Source organism: Acanthaster planci, linkage group LG08 (genome assembly GCF_054643075.1).
Source record: "Acanthaster planci isolate LZ-2023a linkage group LG08, COTS_SCS, whole genome shotgun sequence".
In the NCBI taxonomy this organism is placed as follows: domain Eukaryota; kingdom Metazoa; phylum Echinodermata; class Asteroidea; order Valvatida; family Acanthasteridae; genus Acanthaster; species Acanthaster planci.
Window position 1 is genome coordinate 17313235 of NC_141784.1, and position 25349 is coordinate 17338583.

The window sequence follows — 25349 nt, forward strand, 5'->3', positions numbered from 1 at the left end:
GGCTTTGCAAAAAAGAGTACAATTCCAGTGAAAAGTCATCGATAGTGTTCAAGTTTTCGTGACAGGTTTTTTTTTTTTTTACCGTGCTGAAACCATGCACAGTTCTTAAAAACTGCACAAGTACCATAACTTCAAAACCTCAAACACTGTCAATCTGACATCACCTTAAGAATTTCTTTAAACATAATTTCCGAGTGCGGGATCAAAAAGGAGACAATGACGACGAAGGCTAATAATCATACGACACATACATATATGTAGTCCAGGAAACGAGAAATCATGTAATTCTGTCAATCGTAAACACGACCTCATGGACACTTGACTAGAATAAATAATATATAACAATTGCAAATAAACAAACAAGTCACAGGTGTTCGAACTTTTTCAATTTCATTCCCCCTGGGAAATTGCCCCGGCCCATCGTTCCGTCCAAACCAATAGATTCAAGGCCATCAATGTTACTCTCATCTATATTCAGAAATCCCAAGTCCTCAAGGCAATGCTGAGCCATAAATCTTAGAATGAAGTAAAGTTTGTGAAATATATATCTAATTTTGGTTGGAGAGACTTTCAAATAAAGCAATCAAATATCAAATCATATTCATTTGTAATTTAAGAAAGTGCAAGTATTATATCATCTTTATCAATAAACCTAACTCGAAAACATAGTATATGCCAGGCATAGACGATTTCTCATGGAGTTGCCGATTGATATGTCTTATATATGCTTTTCAGTGAAAGAAAACATTAAATGACACTTAATGAGTTTTACGTATGACTTAGTCTCTGTACTTTACACGGCATAGTCCTGAGGGGGCTGGCTATGCCATGTTGCAGAAGCAATGAAGTTTTACAAGCCCCTTTTAGTTACTGCTTAACAATACAATACAGGTGTGGTGAGAGACTTCACTTCGGCATTAGAAACGGATGGGCAAAGCCTCCATCCCTCCTTCAAGAAAAGCAATTCACAGGGTATGTCAGTTAAGATAAGACAAGGTAAACACAAGAAAAAGCAAGACAATAATTAACTTTCTATATTAAGTACCGTTCTTGAAAGGATATTAATTATATGATCTCTAAATTAATTTTATAATTTATGAATTATATCTTTAAAAGAGAGATACCAACTGAAACAAAAGTAAAAAATGAATAGGACTCTCCAACCCTAAATATCAGTTGCAAGTTTTCAGTTGTGCCAGTCCAAGGACTCCTAATCAATAACTATTCCTTTTGTATACCCACTTTGCTAAATTATTCTTTTTGCATTTGACAGTCAAAATGACAGTACATAAATAATCTTAAGAAAACTATATACTTCTCGAAAAATTTGGAATAATGAGCCCATCTTGCAATAAAAACCCAATGTGTCACGGAAAAGTATTATGAGCCGATAACACCAAACACGCAAAATGAACCAAATTCCCAAAGAACTGTACTTTTTTGTACTTATTCAATACATAAATGAACGTAATTATCTTATTAGCTCTTGGAGTAAAATATAACCTGTTAAGTTGAAATTAAACTATGCCTTAAAGGTGTCAGAAAGGTGACAAGAGACTTTGTTACACCCCCCAAAATTCTTAAACTATTAATTTCCAAAAAGAACCTGTGGTACTCTCTTGTGAGATACCATACAATCGTGTACGTCTAAAACAAGTTCCACATGTATTTGTACCGGAATATTATCAAAGTTGTGACACGAAAATTGCTCGTAGGCCTATGTCAGTTTTAATGACTACAGTCAGACTTCTTGGACATAAAAATGAAAAGTGACATGTTAGGCTTTCCTTGTGGTGTTTGCCATTTTGGAAAAACAACTACAACTATTAACTGTCATATAGAAACATTCAGATAGCGTTTATTGCGCGCGCTATGTTTACAAGAGTAAATCTCATAAAAGAATTTTTTTGGGATAGTCATGTACCCCCAGCAATGCCTAAACATTTTCTTCTACAACTTTCCCGCTTTGGCTTATTTACTGTTATCACTTCTATCATCTAAACTTGTGATATTTACAAAGAACCACAGGTTATATTCCCTAAAATTAACAAAGCTTAAGTCTTCGGTGTCTAATGCAGAGTTTTTTGGCAGTCGCGTCTGTGAGGAAATGGTTAATCTCTACGTCAGTCGGGTCTAATTTGAAAATCTTATGCAAGAAACTGAAGTAAGATCATGAAGGTGCATTTATATCTGTTAACGTCTTGTTCAAATAATTTGTTAACATCATTTGAGGTTTTTTATATTTCGAATATATATATGTTTGGGAAAAGTTTAGAGTAACATATCCTAAATGATATCTTGACCTAAAGAGACCCCTGACATCCTGTACTTATATTTTGTTATCGGTTTGTTACAAGAGAGTTGTGGAAAAAGTCATAATTTTATTTTAATGTCTTTTTCACTGTATAGTTTCAAACAGTAACCTGGTTTTACGATCTTGGTCGTGCAATTTATATATTTTAGTGACACCCACGCGGCTGGCTAACAAGTTCAGCGTAATTTCTACAGAAACCCATTCATTGTGTCCTGTGTTAATTCAGGTTGGCTAGTTGAAAGAAGGTGGTGGAAAACGAATTTGTTAGAAACAAAATTGAAGGACGTGGTCATTTCACAACTGGAAACGCCCACCCCGATGACTGTCAGCTATACGTGTACTAGTCTTCGACTCTAGGCGCACGTTCGTGATTTCTTCTCTCCTGAGGCTCGCAAACAAATCAGGACAGGTTTGTCATTCTTCTTGCCAGTGCAGCGACGTTTAGGCACGTGTTTAGAAGATCTGCAAAGGGGAAAACACATCAAAGAAACAGCAATGGTGAGAACCGTGCAAGTAAATGTGAAGGCATTTTTAGGGGGGCATCGGCAAAACTTCCTGTTTGGTGCGTTCAGGTGGAGAAGCATTTTCGAGACCTGTGATATGTGACCATAACAAAATCAAATCGATTGAAAAACTGACAACAACTTGTTGTTGTTGTTTCTCATTAATCCATCAGTGTCGAGTCCCGATATTGAAATTTTCGATACGTGCACATTGCTGATTAGCCCCAATCGTATTCAAAACATGATAAAAGCCACTTTTCGCCTCTCCGACGAGATGGAATTGGCTTATCGTCATGAAAGGAAATGCAGGTAAGATTAATGGCACGTGGTAGTGTTAATTCGCGGAATATAAAAAGAATCCCATCTTTAAAGCATGATTGGTCATAATCCACACCTTTATAATACTTGTTTTGCATTTATACCGAATGTCACATCACACCGACTACACACCGTCGCATATGAACGAGGCTTTAGGGCAAAATGTCAACATTCGGAATATGAAAGTAATTTATTGTCGTATTATGTAATATGGGTGCCAGGCTAACGGGTGAGGCTCAAGTCGATAACTTGGTGCAAAAGTGGTCGTAATATGAAAATAAAGCTGTGCTTCGTGTATTTAAGTCATAAAAAATCTATCACGTGGTTCCTTTTAAAACCCAATTTACTAACAGCGTTGGGTGGTTGCATCATATGCACGTCAACGGAGGTGTCGCAACTCACCTTTAAGTTTGTTAGTTTCCCACGTGCCGTCGCTGTTAATTACGTACTGGAGGGCGTGAGGACAGGTTCGAAACACTTCGAACAGCTGGGACACACCTGCGGGGATTTTGATAACGAGGTTTTTTTTCGAGAATAACAACCAAATGGAGATTCATTTCACTGGCACAGTTTCACTGAAACTTTGGTATCTCAGATGATAAGGAACCTTTGTAGGCCCTAGTAGTCAGATTTATTAGCTCATGATATCTCATTTCAGATTTGCAATACATCATCGAATTTCCAAGGTTTATTTTTCATGACTTCTGTCATATATTCAGTCTCTAATATTACTAACGGTAAATCATATGTTTTTAACAAATCCATGTTCCAAAAAGAAAATGTTATTAAGGCAATGGGTATTGACTTATTGCACAATAGATATTTCTTTACGAATTAAAAAAATATTTAACTTTTTGCTTACAATTTTTGCTAGTCAGAAAAAAAGCTGAGTTAATGCTCTTCTCACTAAAAGCGCCCCTCAGTGAAATTGTTCTGTACAGTCCAATGATTTGAAAGCAGTCTTAGTGTGGTGAGTGTTCATCTACTTCTTGGAAAAATTCTTCTCAATCTCTCCCTATAAGATAACCGTGAGCAGCTGTACTTACCGTTGGCAAACTTGTCAATATTGACGACATTGACCTCTGTGGACTGGCCAGGCGATGCTGTGTTTCGCACCTCTTCGCCGCCCAGCTTCGACATCTCGTTGAGGAAGGCATCTTTAGGGAGAAACACATTAAGGAATAGGGAAATTCTACGTTCTCGAGTCAATCGTATAGACTGTCATTAGAGTGGTTTGCTGTCATTGATGAAGTTAATTGGTGGTGCATTAGAGATTACCACTTCTGTTTACTATTGATTTGTGTCGTCACAACCTGAGGCCCTACAGACAGGCTTAAGAACGCAGAAGTTGAAATCACTTGACTTTGCCGTCAATTAAGTCAGAGTAAAATCCATCACTAGTTTGTCGAAAAATCAATTACATTTCGAAAACTGCTTACACAAGAGGAAGTTTATTAAGGGTTTAGTTTAGTTACTGCTGCTGATATTGCTGTTGATGTAAAACTTGTCTAAAAAAACAAAACAAAACAAAACAAAACAAAACAAAACAAAACAAAACAAAACAAAAACAAAACGAAACAAAACAAACCAAAACAAAACAAAACAGAACAAAACAAAACAAAACAAAACAAAACAAAACAAAACAAAACAAAACAAAACAAAAAGCAATGAACAGTACCGTCCCAAACACATGTTTTCTACAGCTAGCAGAAAACAATCTAGCAAGTACATAGGAATTAAGTATTTACAAGAGAAATCCTTAGTTACTTTATGTTTAAGTGTTTGGAGGATTAAGCTGAAAGTACAACAAGGAATATTAAAGGGTATTTCAGCAATGACTTTTTTGGGGGGTAGGGGTTTGGTAGGCTGAGCTTTTCTGCAAATTTACACCTTTCTTCAATGTATGAAAACTTCCCTCTTGGGTTGAATGTATTGAAAAGTGCGCTTTTTACCATTTATAATTGTTTATGCTTTTCTGGAAAACTGAGACATGATTCAGTAGACAGGTTTCCCTCTAAATTGTGATTAAGAATCTAGGCCCTATACTCACTTGCTCGGTGGTTTATTGCAATATACGTAACAATGAATCACCTAGGAACAGAAAAAGCAGACCAGCAAAACAATTCACAAGGTTTTTTATCCACAATCCAAAGTAATATTGAATTTTTCCATCCGGGACGACATCACAGTTTTGTTCATGAATATGGAAATCCTCAATGGCAGAAAATTAAAGACAGCGAAATACCCTTTAAAACGGTAAAACACAAGTGGAAACTGGGATACATCGGGAGACAAAGGTGACATTTTAAGGAATGCATCGCAATAACTGTTCAAGACCGCCGGGAATTGTGACTGGAAATGTAAAATGGAAAAAATGCATCGGTGCAGAGGGGGTGGGTGAACGAAGAAGGTCGGTACGGACCACAGCTTACGTTAACTGCACTATAGAAATGACAAGTTGTAGTTTTGCTGTGACTTGTTAGGCCTGCGTTATCAAAGTCGGTATCAAACCGGCTGTTTGCTGTGTGCTTTGGATTCAACTTTCACCGTCGTCTCTTCACAGGCCCTCCATCGGGCTTGCTCGCGTAACATAAAACCCGCGTCTTCGAAACGGGGTCGCGCCGTTACGATACATAACGGCGGGATAACCAGACGGGCTCCCGTGTCACTCGAATCATACATTATTCACTCTCGACTGAAACTTGCCAACTCTAGAGAAACCTTAAACCAACTCTGATGGGACTTTTGTGACACAGTTACATAAAACAAACACTTGGAGATCTTACTGACGATGCGTGACGGCCGGTTTTTAGGATTTAGCTGCTACACAACAAAGCCGATCAGGGTGTAACTATTTGGCCTGACAACACTGAGATAAAAAAGAAACAACTCGGGCAAATAATTTCCCTGGAAAGGCTCAGGAGTTGAGGGAAGATTGAATTTTTGAAAATGATTTTCGGAGTTCATTCTACTACTGGGCTTCACTACCCACACGACACCCTACGTCGTAGTCTGATTGCTAGCGACATAGATCCCGCTTCCGCTTTTGCATTGTGGTGATTTTTTTAAAAAGTTGCACCCCGACATGGCGTCGTAAATCTTTCATTGCATTATGTTCCATCTCGGCCTCTATGTGATGGCTGTAACGGACTTACAGTGTATACACAAGAAGAGGATTGTCAGGTCCGTGAACCAGACTACCAAACTCTGTGCCAAAGCAATGATCTATCTGCTCTAGGTGCCCTATAGTGAATGACTGTTAAAGAAACCCCAGATGTTTCTTAGGGTCGTTAGGGTTGCCAAATAGTGAACAAAATAAACATTCTACATTTTGAGGTTTGGGTGACACACAAATCATGGATGTCATGCGTTATACTGTGGCTGAAGTGAACCAGTGAAAGTTTTTTCCTAGCATTTAAAAATTGAAATGGTGTCAAAGCTTTGAATTTTAAAAATCGCCCTCACGTGTCTTTTTAAATGTACTATTCGTGAATACAATGGCCTCGTTCCCATTCGGTAATATTATGGCATAAAGACATACTGAACACTGATTACTGAGCTCTTCGTCAGATTTTCCGATGCGTTGCACACTATTTTCTTTTCTGGCGTAAATTATCTGTTTATATTTGAGATTGCTTGAACTCCACAAATAAACAGAATAGATAAGGACTTGTTAAATACCACTGACCTTTTGCTGTACGGTTACGTGCAATGCGATATGTCAGCCTGACGGCAATATCCGTCAAGCCATACACTTATTGCATTTCTATACAAACAAGCTTTCGTAAAGACAATAACATCTCAAATTCTGAACCTCGCAAGGAGAAGACAAGACGAAACGCGGAATTTTTCTTTCATACAGGGGCGGAAATAAGGGTGTTTTTTATTAGAGCACTCCCGTCCAGGGGTACCATGTACTACCCAATAAGGGGTATCCAATGGGAGGGGGTGGGGTTGGGGAGCACCTGCCCTCTGGAGACTTTTTTTAGGTATCATAAGCACCAACACCTCAGAAACGGTACTGGCATCATTATTTTTGAAAGGGCAGGATTTTGGAAGAAAATTAGGACAATCGCCCATCCCTGAACTCGAAAATACACCACTGTGTAAGAAAAAAAAACAAAATACAGAAAATACAGTTACAAATGCGCCACTCGAGAAAGAAATTCACTACTGTTTGAATTTTATGACGTGATACAAGTACATATATCTTACCTTGGACGTCTCTCTTGCCGATACCAACCGTCGAGTGCATCTTGGCCAGCCTTGCAACGGAATTGGGTGTGGGCCTATCTCGCTTGTTTAAAACAAAGGCATCTGTGAGGAATTAAAGGCGAAGTAAAATTCACTGAAATGTTCAAAGGATTCTCTTATCCGCCACACCACGAATACGTTTTAATACCAGCAAATCTAAATAATCTCAGATCTCATTTCGGGGACTTGCTGTTTTCCTTTTAGGTTAATGCAGATCATTCACGTGCGTTATTTTCAAGGTCAAGCTCCCCTTGCCCTCTCGGGAGGGAAACAGGTTTTCACGGACCACTCGCATTGCACCAGCCGAAGGCGATAATCAGGTCCATTTTTTTCAAGAGTGAGGACCTTCTTCATTACGGTTTCATAGGGCTGGCATTTTTCGCTTGACCTTTTGTGTTAATGCATATGGTATTAGGCCCATATATTTGGTTCGGAAGAATGTGCCCGCGCTGGGTATACTATATGCGATATGACTGAGGTGCAAGGCTGGAACGTTTGAGAATTGTATCATGCCAAGTTACCGTCATTCCAGTGTTGTAGTCGAGTACTTTCCGAGTACCAACGTTCTTTGCAAAATACTGAACTGGGTAAGAGGGGAATTACGTCAGAGGGCACAGGCATTTGATGGTAAATGTGCAAAGGTGAGATTGCAAAATAAATGTTAGACTTCAGACATTCCCAGTTGTGTAAAATTTAAGTTTTAAAGAAAAAAAGTACTCGGAAAGTACTCGGCCGAGTAAACTGCATTGAAAATGTTTCCAGACCCATTCTAGCTCGTGCCCCGTACGTTTTTCAGTCAGGTTTCGTCACGACCTCGGTGGAACAGAAAATAATCTCAATGCTCATCGCCCTGAAAAAGAGAAACCTGATTCAGGCTAGATTTCCTGAAAGCAGTGTTTTCGCAATTTTTTTGGAAATCCAGACTTATTCCCTAAAGAGGGGCAGGCAGTCACTTTTCGCCAACAACCGGCCTTGTATCTGATCTGATGACGGAACAACTGCTCTGAAATACCATCGAACTTCTATGGGCACTCAACGCAGGGACTTGCGTTAGCAACCGATCGCGTTACGGTGACTCAGCCCTTCGTTTTTGGCCCGATATTAAAACATAGCCTAAGTAGCTAAATCCGATTAATTCGTAAACCGTCATTTGCCTGCTAAAGTGCCCACCGCGAGACAGAGAAAGAGAGCGGGAAAGAGTGCTCTAAATGTCCAATACGACGACCTATTTTATCAGATCGCACATCCATTTACGAGCTGATCTGTGGACGATTTAATAAAATCACACCTACGGCGGAGTGGGTGAAGAAACACGTTCAATTACATCGACAAGCTTGCGGCTTTTTTTACAAAACAGGAACGCCGATAATTGATTTGACTGCGGCAGTATGTGACAGTAAGAGGATCGAGGGCTGCAAAAACTGTGGCAAATTTGGAGGATAACAGGCATAATGGTCTTAAATTGGATAGTGTGTTTCTTGAAGTTGATATCATCTTCAACGCCCTTCCATGCACTCGTTTCTTTACAAGCACATTCCCAAGTTTGCGAATGCTAAACAATCGGGAGCCTATTCTTTGTACCTTATCAGTCAAATATCTTTTCACATTTTATGTTTTTGAACATAGATTTGATCCTCACGGAAATTTTTAATTGATCAACAGTAAAAAGTTAGACGCCATTCTTTGATTAAAAACATTAAACAACGAAATCGGTGAGGATTTATTGTTGAAACCAACCCGACTACCTAACATCGTTTAAAAACAAGGCTTTTGAAGCAAAATGCCGAAATTGAGACAGGCACTGAACTTGGCTGAAAACGCATTAGCCACCACACTGCCCCCTTTGGTTCTCGCAACCCCCCGCCCATTATAGTAGAAGCTGTGTGTCATGTGCCTGTTATACTGCCTTAACGGCACGCTGCGTATTGGTGATAACTGAATTATTGGGCTTCATCTATTAATAGCGGAGGAAGTCATGTAGGGTTATTATACAGCACTAAAAATTATAGAGAAAGTGCAAAAAATGGTTGCCGAAATTTGATCAAAACAAAAAATTATTATATCAAAGACATTCAACCTGAGCTTTTCTAGTGAATGTTGGTTGAGTGACATGAATAGGACGTTTCATGGCAGTGTAATTCTTCATTTGTTAAAATTGAGTATATGTTCAATATCATTAATAGCGATAATGATTAACATTCACAGTTCGAGATTGATCAATAGTGAGGAGTGAAACGCGGTATTTTGAGTAATAGGCATATGATGCCGAATCACCAGTGGCGTTAATTTAAGGCGGAAATCGGGGGGATATATGGGAATTAGGATTGTTGAAAGGGGCTGACTTGCTCAGTCATGGAAATTTGAAAGGGGGGGGGCTGACACCATATGAAACCATACAGGAAGCGATGTTCATGAGATGTACATCTTTAATATATATTACATTCCTATACAGTCTAACATCAGAATGCCATATTTATGGCTTCTTGTGTTCCCCCTTCTTTGAGTGAATATATTTTGAATTGAATATATATTGTATTGAATATATTTTAGTCGTTGGGAAGTCCGAAAAATTCGTCACGATGTGTTCTAATTTTTTTGCTCACCACAATAAATACCCCTTTTACTTTACGGTCATGCAAATCACTGTTTTCTTATATTAATCTGTTTCCAAAGGGGGAACAAAAATGCACTATTGCTTGTTTTGACAAATAATTATTTCATTTTCAAAAAGTTCTGACCTCAGTAAGTAATGACATTCAAATGAATGTTATATTTTTATTCGGTGATTCTTTGAAGCCAAGTTACGCTACACAGACCCTCCCTCTTGTTATTGGTAATGCTTTGATTTATCACGGGCAAAGCCACCGGAAATACAATCCTATGAATAACTGACATCAATTTGCCTCTACTTGTCAAAGAAATGTCGAAAACATTTAGGTCTCTTGATTGGAAAAAGGTTTGCAAAAGGCCAGTATGCGAATGCCTGTAGGTGATATTCGAAGCGCAGGGTTAGGGAAGCGTGTTGGTTGTTAGTAAAAAAAGAATTAGTCTTTCAAATACTACCGTTCAAATAGTAGCTTGCTCTGTATTCTGCCAATACAGACCAGGCTGACTTAAATTAGTTTGCGATAGTAACCGTCACGGATTTCGGACAGCCTGCACATATAAATAAATAAAACAAAAAACACTTGACGCCCCTAGGCTGGTCATTAAAACGGCTAAACAACACGAGTGGAAACTCTTTTCGCATTAAATGTCTTCAGGAACTTCAGATGGTGGTAATGATTACACGTACTTGCGGACATGTGGTTGAGTGTAAATTCTCTTTGCTTCGAGGAGATAAGACATCTACAAGAAGAGAGGAGGATGTATACATTTGCCCCTTGCTTGCTATAACACATTGTTATTGGCGGGAATTCTTTAGGCCAAATTTTTGAGAGGGCAATGGGAACGTTTTTACTTCTGTGAAAATAAACCGCAGATTGTATACTATGTGTCTCCATCATGAACTCACCACAAAGACGTATCAACCAACACAGGATTATTTTCATCCAATAAATTGCACCGAGAATTACCTTCTGCAGTCTATCACAGAAAAGAAAAAAAAGCCAAACATCTTTTGTGGTAGAAATTAGCAGGCGCAACTACGAATAGCAAGTTCGCACGTATCCCATGAACCCTGGGACAAACAATAGACTCTGACGTCATGAATGACGTCGATGCACTCTTCCCTCGCCCCTGTGTTATTCCTACCAATCGATAACAAACGGCAGACCGTGCGTCAAGATTTCTTGCAATCGGCGATAAGTATGCTATAATTATTGTCACGGAGGACCAACCCTTACGAGCATATTTAATTTACCAGTGCAAAAAGCAAACCACGGGATTGCCAAGGGCACTGGACTCAACATAGGGGTCAAACCTGACGAAGGCTCTGTCATACTCCTCACACCAACGAACACTCCTGTTGCTGTTAAAACTGAAAAACTCCCATTTGAACACCTGCGCGCTCTTTATTTTCAATAAACGAGATAGTTTGCAGACTGACAGGAGAGGGCAGGTTTCTTGTGAATTTGGTAATCAAATAAACCCAGTCATTTTCAAAGAAACACAACAGCGAAATTGCCAGCATGAGCAAGCATAACATAAATTTAATTTCTTAGTTAGGAACTTTGTCTGGAGAAGATGCGATCACGTAAACTCGTTATTGTAAACGCAAGCCTTGGTTGATTGCTACAAGAAGAGTTACAACTTCTCGTTATACTGTGACATTATACTAGACAAGAGCTTTCAATACCGAGCCGTACTATCGAGTGGAAACATTAGTAGCGAAACTTCACCTGTCTAAACCGTTTGTACATGTCAATAGAAGTGGCCGAGTGAGCCCCTGAGGTATCACTCATCTACAAGAAAACAATACCCCAAAGAGGAAAAGCCCTTACAGGTTATCAACTTCTTGTTTTTATGCTAGGTGCGTTACCATACTCAACTCAAATGACGTCCATTGTCGGGTTGGGCTGAAGTCAAACTTTGACAATCTGCGCAATCATCAAACTGAAATTGTTGAACTGCATGGTTCTCCATACCTTGGCTAAGAAAGGAAATGCACAACTAATCACCCACATGTGCGAAGACAATGGGAGACATGGAGAAGCTGGTGCACGCAGCAGACATGCCGTTCCTTTTTTCACAGTACTGCGCGTGCTCAGAACTATTCACGCATGATCAAAACAACGCACGCGTACTCAGAACTGGTATAAAAGGACCACTCTATTTGCCGCCACCAAGTGGCTGAAAGCTTCCCATTATAATTAAACCACAGGGATAGATTGAAGATTTGCTACCGTGGGATTTTGTTCGTAGGGGTGTTACTACATGCAGTTGTTGCCGTCGGTCAAGCCATAAAATTTCAAACATTTCGACATCTGGGGATTTGGAGGTAGATGGGCCACCCCAAAAAGCAGTATACAATGGATGTATCTCCTGAAAATCAACGCGAGAAAAATAAGAGGCGATTTCTTTCCACAACCAGCTGGGCCAATTTCGGAAACACGCGAGGCCAAATTTTGTGTTTTTATCGGGTTGATGACGTCATTTGGGAGAAAGGCACAACAGGCATGCATGAAGCATGCATGACGATACATGTAAACTGGCGAGAGAGCACGTCGTGTTCACGTGCAGAGCAGCAACAAACTATTCATAGAATAACGGGGAGTTGGGTTGGCAAGGTAGTTCTTTCCTCGCCTTCCACCTCTGCGCTCCGGGTTCGATTTTCAGTCGCTACCTGACTCCGTGGGTTTTACCCAGACTATTCCTCTGGGGTTTTCCTCCCACCTCTAAAACTGTAACTGCTTCTTACTGTCTCCCCTTTACTGATGTTGGTGAATGTGGGTCGTTTGGCGGCTGCCTGAGGCGCTCTTGTATGCCATCGGCTCAATCACGTTTAAATGTATTAATTGTTCCACGTTAATGTCTTCATTGTACAGCGCATTTGAACATATCTATATGAAATTTGCGCTTTGTAAATGAATAAATTATTGTTATTATTAATATAATTATAATTATAACGCGGTCAGCTTAGGAGTCAGTACCCAGACCTGAATCTTGGGCTGAATTGCGAGCTACCTCGTAATGTGTGTACACGTAGGTTGTAAAAAGAAATCAGCCCACGTGTGGGCTTGTTAATAACTGCCAAGTCTACAATTTTTAATGTGTCGAAGAAAAAGAAATAATTTTTACCGCTAATGGGTCATTAGGGAGACATTCCCATAATAACATGCACAAAATTTTCCAACTTTACTGTCCCATAATTCAGATCGTGCATAAAATTTGTCCAACTTTACTGTCCCATAATTCAATATTCCCTAATCTGATCTGAACCAAACTTTGTATGTTTTCATTTTAGGCCCTAAACTATCATCTCTCAAATATGGACGGTAAAATTCGGCCTCCTTCTGGTAGTTTGAAAATAGGGAGACACTGAAATGTCTCCCTAAAAAATAATGTCTCCCTAATGCTGAAAAATTTACCACAAAATGTCTCCCAAATGACTTATTTGTAAATATAAACACATGTAGTATTCTTGTCGTGAGAGTTAGAGGATTCAGTTCCTATGAAAGTAACCATTTACTCGTTGACGAATGAGGACGACGGCACGGAACCTGGCAGTGTTGCGGGGCTACTGCGGCGGTTCCAAACCTGGCCGTGGTCTAGTAGCACAGACATTTTTGCAACAGTTGCCAATGACTGGCCTTTAAAAAAATCTGAGCTGATTTTCTCAGTCCATTAGAGATTTGGTTTTATAAATGATTTGACGAATCCCTTTTTGCGTCACGCAACGGAGAGCGGGGGAATATTGATTTCTCCTTTTTCAAGCTAACTGTTTCTATTTGAGAGGTCCATTATCTCATTTTTCTTTGGTATATTAGTTTCCTGTTTCACGCTGTTCCCGTCTGTCGGCCGATTTGAATGTTAAAATGACTTCTAGATCATCCTTGGCTGAGAAGTAGCGATACTGGAGCATCGTAAGGGTGTCGAAAGTATCAATAAATTCTTCTGAGTTGACGACAGACTACTGGATGTTTTGGCTGATACAACTAGAGGGGACGATATCGTGGCTCAGGTTGCATATAAAATCGCAGCAAAGCCATCAGGCTAAAGCGAAAGACATTGGAGGGCAAGCGTTCTTGCGGATGACACCTTCAATCCCAAGCGACTACTGGTCAAAGAGTGCCGGAAGAAGAACGAGGCTTGCTTCTCCATGCAGCACATCACGACGTCGGAGACTAGGCTCTGCTTTGATACCGTCTGCCAAAAAGCAAGGAAGCATGGAAAAACTACGACTCGGTACAGAGATCGAAATCCACGAGCCTCAAACAATAAAAAACCGCGAAAAAGGGATCACCCAAATGAATGAGATCGTACCAAACAAGAGCAACTTTGCATTGGAGACGAAAGGGACGATTTATCTTAGAGAATTTCTGTGAATGGTAGGAGAGGGTGCCCCCGGCATGGCCCACCCCCCGGATACACCATTGAATGCGCATAGGTTGGGTCCAGGACCAGTAAGTTATGTTACCAACCAGCCGAATGTGCTTGAAGGATTTATTTGCGATTTCATTATTGTGTTAACTCTAACAGAGCCGGGCCGGAACTCTCCCCCTGGACTTTTTTCTGATATCATCGTAGCACATTTATTCTTGCACTGCAGCTTTCAGTGGTGTTTTTGTCTTGGGGTAATTTTGACACCAATTTTGTGAAGATCAGAAGTACCGTTCTCGCGCAGTGTCCATTTTTCTTTTGGCAGGTCAGCAACGTATGTATATCTTTCCCACTGCATGCTTAATACAATCATGCGGCCTGGCACGCGTGTGGCATTGAACTTCAATGACCATAACCGCAAACCGGCCTGAGTTGACACCGGTCACGTGACGATGTTCGAGGGCGGACAGAGATACACGTGTCGCAGGTGTGAAGGCACAGACAGGTGCACCTTTGCAGTTTGAGTCACGTTAGAGCCGTGGGCCAGAGTTCCGGCAGCTTGTGTCAGAATGTTTGTGAATCCAAAACTGAATAAAATATGAAGACGCACCATTGTCGGATCTACGAATGCGTACTTTTCAAAAAATTCAACGTGTATTATCCCCGTCGATCTTTATCAGTTTCTGCGCAGATGCTTATAAATATTTATTACTATTTATTATTTGCACAGAAAAATATTCATTGATTTGTTTATGGCTGAAGCACTAACACACTTTTTAGTGACCAATAATACAGTTACACATGCAGTTTTCTTATGGTAAGAAACCCCAATTGCAACACACTGATGAAGTCTGTCATGCACTCATGTCGTGCACACAACAATTTTTCCAGATGCATGCATGCCGCTCACGATTTGTTGGAAACAGAAAGAAAGAAAAAAAATCAATTAAAACTTACCTTCTCGGAATAGTCGTCTTGACTCCTGGTCGTCTTTATAATTATCCTGAGGAAAAATCAATCAATACCAGCAACTCTGAGTATTTGTTTGAAAATTGTTGTGGTATTAAAGCCTTTGGTCTCAATTTGCTCGAGCTAAATATTTGAGTGGTCTACACTCTGCAAATGCCAGTGCATTCTCTCATATTGTGTAGGTAAGCAAAGCTCTTAGTGACGGTAAATTCAAATGATCGTTCACTTCATCCCAATTAAGCACGTCTGACTACACCCAAGCAAGAAAGCCAAGATGTCATTGCTGTTTCTTATCTATTCCGCTTTAATGGATGATGATGGGGCCGAATATGATAGTGGTTGTCATTGTGCTAAACGCGCCAGGATGCTCGTCGTAGGTCTTGGGCGAGAGGATAAGAAGCAGGTGGGATGTGCGTAACACCTGTACGGGCCACTAGGCAAAATAATGACACTCGTCCACTGATTATTGATAGTATGCTTAAGATTACATCGCTCGTGTGTCTATATGCACACAAAAAGGGAAAAAAGGAACCAAGGAAATTATCCATCCCGTCAAAAAGTGGCAAGTGTTTAGTTTTGTATCGTCGACGGCCACTGAAAATGGGAAAAAACATACACTTGGCCCCTGGGTTTCTCTCTCTCGAGGAACAAGCGACAAAAATGAATTATCTTTCAAACGATACCCTTACTTGTATTTTTTTCGGGGGGGGGGTGCTTCCGAATCTGTTGCCCAGACCTAGGTCTAGGTCTTCACTCCATTGAAAATACGTGAAGAAGCGCAAAAAATACACCTGGCAGTAGCCCCATAGCTGTTATCAATGTGTTTACGCGCGACGTAGATTTACGCGTGTGACGTGCAGTAGAATACGTAGGCGCGAGAGAGTAACTTTTGAAATACGCGTGTAATTCACGAAGTTCCCATGGGTACGATCTTGCCTTGCCATGTTGATTCCCAGCATTCTTTGCGCGATCTAATGAAGGAACGCGCACGCACCCCATGGAGTCGAGTCGCGTTTGAGAAGTACTTGTGAGTTGCATTTAGAATACATCCTCATAATCCGCCCCGAGCTGAAGTGCACCCCCAATCGGCGAAAGAAAGACAGGTGGTTACAAGCGGGTTCTTACACGCGTTCTGCATGTACGCAAAGAACATACATGTCAGAATAAACTATATTGGCCTACGCGCACTTAGCATGCGTGCGTTAGCGTTAACTTGACGCGCATATAACTGCGCGCCACGTGAGTACCGAAAAACTTGCCCTCTTTTATTCCGCTCGGAGTGGATGGAGACCCATTCGGCATTTATTTGATTTCTTTTGCTATACCTCATATCTTACTTAACCTCTGAAAATAAAAACATCATCGTTAATTTGTTTCCACGAACTGTTATTTTGTTCCTAAGGTCGAACACACAAACAGTTTATCTGATTGTCTTTTACGTGTGCCGCCATCTTTTCATATGAGCTGCATACCCACAGACATATAAACGCACAGACGGCCAGCTCCTATTTAACAACGGCGGAACCGGAGCTGAGACGGCACCTGACTGAATCCAAAGGCGTGGCCAAATTCACCACTCAGTATAGGGAATTTACTCACAGTTGAAGAATTCCAAGCCATAACATTCTATAAAACCCTTTTTCGAATGTGAAAAAAATGTTCTGTTTACTTAATCTGGCCCATGCAGATTCGAAAAGTAGGCCTATGTTTGCAACATTTGAACAAAAGAGCAAAAAGGAGCGTCTTTTTAGAGCCTATGTAAACAAATATTTACATTCTCACTGGCATCCATCGTTTCAAACATTGCTTGCCCACGCTTTTTAAAATCACGGTTATACGCGCAAGACTGGTAGTCTATGTGTTTATATGTCTGTGGTACATACCGTTGCTAGGCTGGCGCCACCACGAACGCACAGTACACCCGGGCGACAGTTCCTGGATTTTCTGCTACTGCGCATGCGTTTGAAACTGTCGCCCGGATAAGCCGGGCGACAGTGAAAAACGCATGTGTATATACCCCTTGCGTGAACGATCGCGTGTGTGCTTGGCAAACAGCGAAATAGCAACACTTGCGTGACCGTGAATTCACCAATGAGAGTTCGGCGATCCGTCATGAATATGTATGAGGTAAGTGCGTCTTATTTATTCGCACTGACGTTCGCGTATGTTGTACCTTTCATTTACAGTACATTATTCGATGTTCATTCTATTTGATTTGGAATCAACCTCGTTCCCATGGATACTCCCTTGCCGCGTCATGTTGGTTTGATACCACCATGCCTTGCGCGATGTAACAACGCAGCCATTGGAGATGGAGGTTGATTTTAACTATTCTACAAGCACGCACATTGATTCAAAATGTCTGCGCCCAAGGACGGCGTCAAAATATCTCCGCGCAGGGAATGAGAAGTTAGCGCTCTAGTAAGTTTTTATATATAGCTCTACGTGAAAAGCACACTTTAAAAATTGTTATGGGACTAAACTTGACGTGAAATTATTCCTCTTGGGGAGCTCTCAGTCTGAAAACAAAATCGCATTTTGGAAACTTACTGCCATCAGGCGCCTTAGCAAGCGTTGACACGACACGCACACATGCGGTTACTAAAACTCATCAGTTTATTGCGTGACATCGCGTTGCAGCAATTCCACTGAACACGAGAACGTTGCTCAGACACTCAATTCAATCGCAGTTCAAAACATGTCTAAACCCTAGAATACTGTTTTCACACAAAGTGTTCACTTGGCTGAAACTTCATCACGTTTGGTCTCAATAGGCACCGCTCTTTAGACTTTGAGTAATTGGTTTTTTTTTCTTTTTGTCTCAAATGATAAGTACAAACGGCGAATGATGAACTGCACTTTTAGCCACTGTTTTTGCTCCAGCTTCATTTTTCAGTCATTATATACACCAAATTGGTGGAAAGAACAACTTGGATGTGGTAAAAAGGAAGAACCTTGCGTTTTGAGAGCACGGTGAGATGTCCTGTCTGCCACGTGTTCGGAAGAGCAATATCGTCTTGCTTTTAAAGTTGTCAAAAGAGAAAATGTATCTTAAAAACTTCTCATTACCTCCCGTTTTATCGAATGCTTTTTTTCTTCGGTGCTGAAGGATGTAACGTGCCGCCGGATATCGCGATTTTTTTCTCGGAAAATCGTTGTTTAAAGTTATCCCTGGCCAATGTATTCTGCTCCACTGTTTGTTTTCCTCCAGAAATAGCACAATATTTGCAAAGTTTCAGTCCGTTGCGTTGCAAAGTGTCGTAGCGAGTCCCTACCCAGGATGTCAGGAGGCATAAATGTTTGATTTTGCCCGATTACCGCCCAGGCCCACCGCCTAATTCAATTGGCCGAGGGAACCCATTACCGCCTGCGCATTCAGCTGCGAAACGCCGGCGATGATGCACGAGAGCGCGTAAAACAGCCTCCCCCCAACTCCCAATTGCCTAGTGAAAAAGTAAGGCCAACTCAGCTGAAATTCACCCAACACAGTTCATTCAACATCTTGCCATGAAACTGGGAACATACATGTATCTCGCTCCGAACATTGAGGAAGTTCAAGAAAATAAGAGCATGCAGTACCTCCAAGTCCGCTTTTGCATGCTTGGCCACGTAATAGCACGCAGTCCTGCGTGTACACTTTTTTCCGGAGTCTTCCGTTTTCTAGGGACAGGTTTCGTCTGGTTTCCTGTTTTTGTTGATGAGTAATTGGACTTTGTGCTGTGCAAATTAAAAAACACTCGCACCGCGTCACATTCAATTCACAAAGTGTAATAAGGCGAGGAACGGTGAAGGTCTCACACAAATCGAGAGACACTAACTGAGATTCGGGATCTTCACGAACGGTCTACCGCGATTTTGGTACTGAATTTAAAAAATGCATAAGGGAGGTACTTTGTACTCTGTGTAACAGTTGGGCACGGATGACTGGCAATTTGCACGCTGGCCATGGTGATTTCTGACGCGCATGTCAATATAGAGTTCTTTCGCGTCTCCGTTCAACGGAATGACACGTCTAACAGTTTTGGTTCGGGACACGAGAACATCCCCGGCTGTACTTTGAAAAATTGCATTTTGGCAACGGCAAAATTGAATATAACAATTCCAAGGACCACTGCGAGAAATGGCTTGTTGTCTTTGTCCTTCCACCCCTCTTGGGAAATTACAAAGTGAGATTGGAGGCCAACTGTCCCACAGATATTTGGCTCAGTTTTTTTTCAGGATTTCAAATCGATCAGAGCAATGTTTCCTTTTCCTCTTTGAAGCGAATGACACGAATTGGTGTAAGCAGACCCTGTCAGTGAATGAAAAATGTTATGATGTTTGAAATAAACAACGGCCGGTCATTAGCAAGGCCCTATCGTTAGCAATCAAGCAACAATCCAAACATGGCGTATCACTTATATACATTTGGGAGGGTCACGTACGGGTACAAAACGGGCTTATAGATGAATCTTTAGGAAAATAATGTCAGAACCATCTCGTAAAACATCGTTTACCGTGTTTTGGGTTCAGATTTTTCAGTTGCTTGTGGGCGTTTTCGGAAAGCTATTGCCGCGAACACGGATTGCTATCGTCAGGTTTTACATGTATACTGGTCGCAACACATTTGAAAAAGGGGACCTTTGGTTGGAAACGCCATAAAATAATGCAATGAAATACCAGGTGAGTTTCCTTGGGAACAATCATTGTTTTTTTCACTTAACAAAAGTTCGTGAGCGTACATGTACGTGTATGCGTGTCCGCAAATGTCCTTGGGGTCGGTTTGCCCAGAGAACGATTGCAGGGGACGAGTTTAAAAGAGGTATGTTTACCAGAAGCGAGATCGTACATGCAGGAGGTAGTTTAATGAGGAGTGAGTTTTCAAGAGCAAATTTGTGAAGGACGAGCCGACCAGTAGAAGGCTTGACCATATCCTTATCTCATCAGACTGGATGATCCTTTAGAAACAGACATTGATGAAGAACTTGGTAAAGTGACCTAAATACCTAACTCGGTGAACCGTTTTAGGATTCATCTGTTTTAAAACAGAGCACAGGTACAACATCTTTATCATATTCAAGTTCGACTTTGCATCGAATTGACACAGTTACCCTGTCTCAGATTGGAACCGCGATAATTTCAGCCTGCCTGCCAAATTCAATCACCGACACGGCTCAATTGAATTGACCAGGAAAATTGAAACCGTTCCCCTTTCAGACTTTTAGCGTTGGCCCACATCAAAGTCAGCGCTGTACCCAAGGTTCATTAATGGTGTTGGACTGAAGGATGTGCTCATTTTGGTGTCAGGCATGTGCTCGACTTCCTTGGCTCATGTTCATCAAGTCAGCCATCTTGAATTCAAAGGACTCGAAGCCCGTCCTTGAGAACAGTTAGCAAGAACGAAGATGGTTTCGCTGAGGGTAATCACTTTTGAACGTCACTGTACGCTAGTGAATAATTCCCAGTCTTACTGATGTCGTCTCACGTTTTGGGGCAAAGCAAGAACAACCCTGTGGCAACCCTGTCTGTTGCTGTACAAAATTCAAACAGCTCGGGATTAAATATTCGCGACTGGCAGTCGCCTTACATTGGCGTGTTTTGTTAATGCTATGCAATATTTTGCTTCTGAATTCACCGCGTAATTACGAGTAGCAGATTCCATTTCCATCAAAACATAAGAAATAATAAAAAATAAACAGAAAATAATGTGGAGCCCATAGGTGTGAGCTGATGCATGATAAACGTATATGTTATCCGTCTTGAGCAGAGGCACTCCACATCGGTTGAAAAGAGCCAGGTTGGTGGGGAGTATTGATTTTGTTGGTAGCGACAATAGCGACGCGAACAGACTAACATTTTGTAATCGTTTGTGAATCAGCGAAGTGCACTTCCTGCCGAAAAAGCAGGCGTTGCTAGGAAAATGAAACCCTCTCCTGGTCCAGCTTGGGGCTCATACATCTAGATCAGCCCTGGCAACAGCTTAGAAAACATCTCCAAGTCAAAAAATGCAGAGATGTCCTACTGAATAAAGACAAACTTGAATGCAAGACTCTGCACTGATGATGTTTTACTCCTTATGAAATGCAAACCCTTCCAGTTACAATAACAAACATACTCAATACCTCAAGAGATCCGATCTCTTAAGGCACAGATCTCATACAATTCCCTGACTTCGTACTGGGCCCTTCTCGATTGGACCAGAGTCTTGCAAGGCCTGCGACTTCACTTCATCGAGATGAGGGGAATGGTGTGACATTCTGTCTGAAAGTTATCGGCAAAAGAAACCACAAGAGCAGGGCCATGTAGCGCGTCAGAAAGCGTTCAATCCAGTCCACCGTTAACAGCATCCCCCTGAGTCCAAAACACACACACACCCAACCCCTTTGTCGTGGTTGAAAAGAAAACAGGCACCCTTTTTCTTATCCTGTTATTTTGTTCAGTTCGCAGCAATTCCTTTTTTAAAGGAGAGGATGTACAAAAGACAACACCATTTCCTACCATAAATCGGCCGTAGGGTGACGCCAATGCAGTCGCTGCAAGAGCACACAGTAAGATCCACCAGGTTTTTAACACACAAGCATTCATGGTAACGCTCTCCAGTCTGGCAAACAACGAATAAAAAGAAAGTTCATTTATTAGAGTACTTGTCGAAATTGAACACTGAATAAATTGCAGTCTTTGGACTGGTCAACGATCATTTTTTAAAGCAGGGGAAGTCTGACACCGAACCCCACGCCAGTTTAAAAAAGTACTTTTAAACGAGACGAAAGTAATAATACCAAAAGTGCCTAATCTCTGTGGAAAATTTGAACACTTTACAGGCACTCAGCATGCCCAGTCCAAGGCTTGATACTGTTTAGGACTGAACCATCTTCTTCACTTCCCTCAATAGTGTGGGTGTCACGTTCGTAAACTAAATCCTCAGAAAGGGCCACCAGATGACAGAGGGTTTTCAAACATACTTCTCATGAAATTCAGTCCGGCCGGCAAGGGGCTCAAGTGTACCATTCACAAAATAATAAGAGCTGGTAAGAATCTGGGTTATTAAAATCTTTGTGTGTGCGCGTATTTGTGTATTATTTGTGCGGCTGAGGAACTCGAAGAGACACGGTGCTTATTTCAAAGGCTCCAGTCGCGTAATGGTACGGAGGATAAGTTCTTGGCGCGACGCTAGGTTTTGACAGTCCTCGAGTTCTTGGCAATTTATTCGCAGGCTGTAAATCACGTAAGCCGGGCGGTTAGGCCCTGTTTGAGATGTAGTAGGAATAGCGGCATAGGGAATTCAGTTGCAGCTAGTCAGTAACACAAGCCAATGCAAAAAGATGCACATTATTGTTAATTTCAGTTTTAGCCAGATGATGAAAACGGCGAGGTATTTTGATGCTGTCGAAGAGACACCTTGCATGCACAATGATGCGGGGTCTGCTACAGGCGAATTCTTAGAAATAACATTTAGGCTACACGGTGTTTATGTATTTGCACAATTGGATGGAATCTACGACAAAACACGCAGTTTAACAAGACGAATATAGGCCCATAAATCCATAAATAGGCCTGCACCACTTCAGTATCTATAGCCCTACTCTATTGCATCGGACAACTGCATGCATACCGATGCAACAGTTGCATGTATCACTCAAGCCTTGCGTTGGTCATTAGCAACGACAATCTTCACGCATTTCACCCCCTATATCAAAACAAAACACTTGGTATCACCATAACAGTATTTTCAGATTTGCTTAAGGGACAAAGAATAGGGTAGTGAGTAAAGTCGCAGCGTCCGTACCCTTAATCACAGAGGTTGTGACACGTGTAGGGGCCGTCTGAAAGCAGAGGGTTGCGGCTTATTGTAACATACGGGCGATCGTTTTAACAGAGAATGTCGATCAGTAGACATGAGCGCAGCGGGTCGAGAAGAAAGAAGGGCGTATGGGGGTTACGCCCACGCACATATGGCCATACTGCAGGAGGTGGCCGAAATGTCTGAAATTCAACTGTTGCTGAAGTACAGTATATAGACACACCTTAGAAGACAACCATGCTACTCTCCCAGGGTTATGCGCAGTGACACCTTTTGTTCATTCTTAGGTAAATCGACAAAAATGTACTGAAAGGGGTCGCTACATGGGACGGTGTGGTACATAAAGCCATCTTGAACTTAAGTACTACTGATCTTATGCACTGGAAAATCAGGGGGGGGGGGCTGACGGAACCATACCTCAGTAGAAACGATTGGTTTTTGTAAAATAAGAAAATAGTGATTTTAAAAGAAAAAATATTTCCCTTCCATTATAAAACTTGTGAAGTGCACCAACATTTAACCTCCCTCAGAAAAGGGCCATAAAAGATTATAAAGCGAAATTTTGAAAATGCCAGCCCCAAAGTGTGGTTCTGGATTCGTCCTCGATCTTCCAATAAACAAAAATGTTTATCCTAGAGGTTTCGTTAGGCCTATATCAAAACAGTCCAATTAACCATCGTGCACTTCTTGAATCTGTGGTGTTATATTCCATTTACAAGATAAATGAAGGGCTCTAAATCATTGCCGAAAATTAAAACTCCGAGTCAGGAATTAGATAACGGTAACTGAAATTTAATAATAGCGAAAACAAGTGGCATAGCTGCACTTTGTTATAATCACAGTGCCCTTTAATAAAGCACATTTGTATCATTTTTCCATCTGTCATAAACCCTGTCGTCCATTACTTGTTGAACGGCTGATTTTACGACGTTGCTAATGCATTAAAATTATGACGAATGTGCGCAATCATAGGTCAACAGCTTGGAGAAATCGTGGGTTGAACCGGCAAGGACTCCCAACCTCCCCAATGCAATTTCCTCCAATTTGATCACTGAAGTGTTTCTCCAGCATAATGCTTACACTCCAGTGTTTTATAATAAACAAGGAATTTTGATGTGATCAGTGTGAAATCCCTGTTTTTTGTCAAAGCACCGCCAACTTGAGTTGAGGTTAAGCTTTAGAAGGCAAGTCAGTCCACACAGGAATACAATTTTCTTGTTTAAACTTGCATTAGAGACAAATATTACACGTACTTCGATTAAACAAGGATCAAAACTTGCAAATACAGTTTTTGAAAAGGTTAAATGACATTACTACAAAAAGCTTGCTTATACTTGAGAAAATCATCCCTGTATCAGGTATCTGAAAAATTAAATTTAACTGAATATACAATGAAATAAAGGCAAAACCATGGCGGAGAGATGGAAAAGACAAATGTACAAGCTGGACGGTTGTCTCCAAAGACCCACAGTTACAGTCACAGTTGTTCGACATTTCATTGGAATTTGACGCTTTTTTGGATAAAATCTGACACCACATAAAAACCAAACTCAGGAAATCAGCCAACGACAAAACATCTTGCCAGTGCTGCTCAAAATTTAACTCGAATGTTACGGATACTCGACAAACATAATTTCATTTCACCCAAGACGCGCACCCCACCGCTGATTCGGTATTTACTTACTTCATCGGATACAGATTTTCAATGATTGTGTTTAAATCACAGCCAGTCAAATTTAAAAAAAATGAAAAGAGAGCCATACTCACAGTTTTGAGTCAACGAAAAGCCAAACACAAAGAATAGTCAACGATTGCACTGCCCAACGCTGCGATCCGTCAAGAACTCCCGCTTTACAGCAGCTTTCACACTAAAATGTTTGGTTGTTAATGTCATCGGCGGTTAATACGATGTAATGGTATTAGAGTTGGCACCTTCGCGGAAGTTGTGCTATATATCCTTCGCGGTACACTGCATGGTTGTACTGACGCAAAGTAGATGAACTTTCCCACCACACACCACGCTCACTCCCCGGAACAATGCTGACGTATACGAGCAGCTCTCAGTCTTGATGTGCAGGCGAGTACATGTAGAATGGACGCAAACACAGGCGGAATAGACCACTGGAGGTAGCTATCGCGCAGGCGTACCGTACGTGTCTAAAATCACGCCTATTAAGTTTTGTATCGCAGTGTTAGGCTGACGAACGTTGCGGCAACAAACCACGAACTT

General features: G+C 41.2%; 1 protein-coding gene across 2 annotated transcripts; it reads right to left on the reverse strand.

The window, feature by feature from the left end:
• Positions 1 to 256: 256 nt before the first annotated feature.
• Positions 257 to 25215, reverse strand: LOC110987610 (uncharacterized). Of its 2 annotated transcripts, XM_022250477.2 has the most exons (7): positions 24887 to 25215; positions 21817 to 21919; positions 15328 to 15373; positions 7351 to 7452; positions 4182 to 4292; positions 3538 to 3633; positions 257 to 2776 (listed from the first exon to the last, which is right to left on the reverse strand). In XM_022250477.2, exons 2-7 carry the CDS (start codon positions 21901 to 21903, stop codon positions 2715 to 2717), a joined length of 504 nt encoding a protein of 167 aa, XP_022106169.2. In that variant the 5' UTR covers positions 21904 to 21919; positions 24887 to 25215; the 3' UTR covers positions 257 to 2714. The 2 variants fall into 2 exon arrangements, with proteins under 2 accessions (XP_022106169.2, XP_086996412.1); XM_087140286.1 differs by lacking the exons at positions 15328 to 15373; positions 21817 to 21919; positions 24887 to 25215 and adding an exon at positions 11880 to 12082.
• Positions 25216 to 25349: the final 134 nt, after the last annotated feature.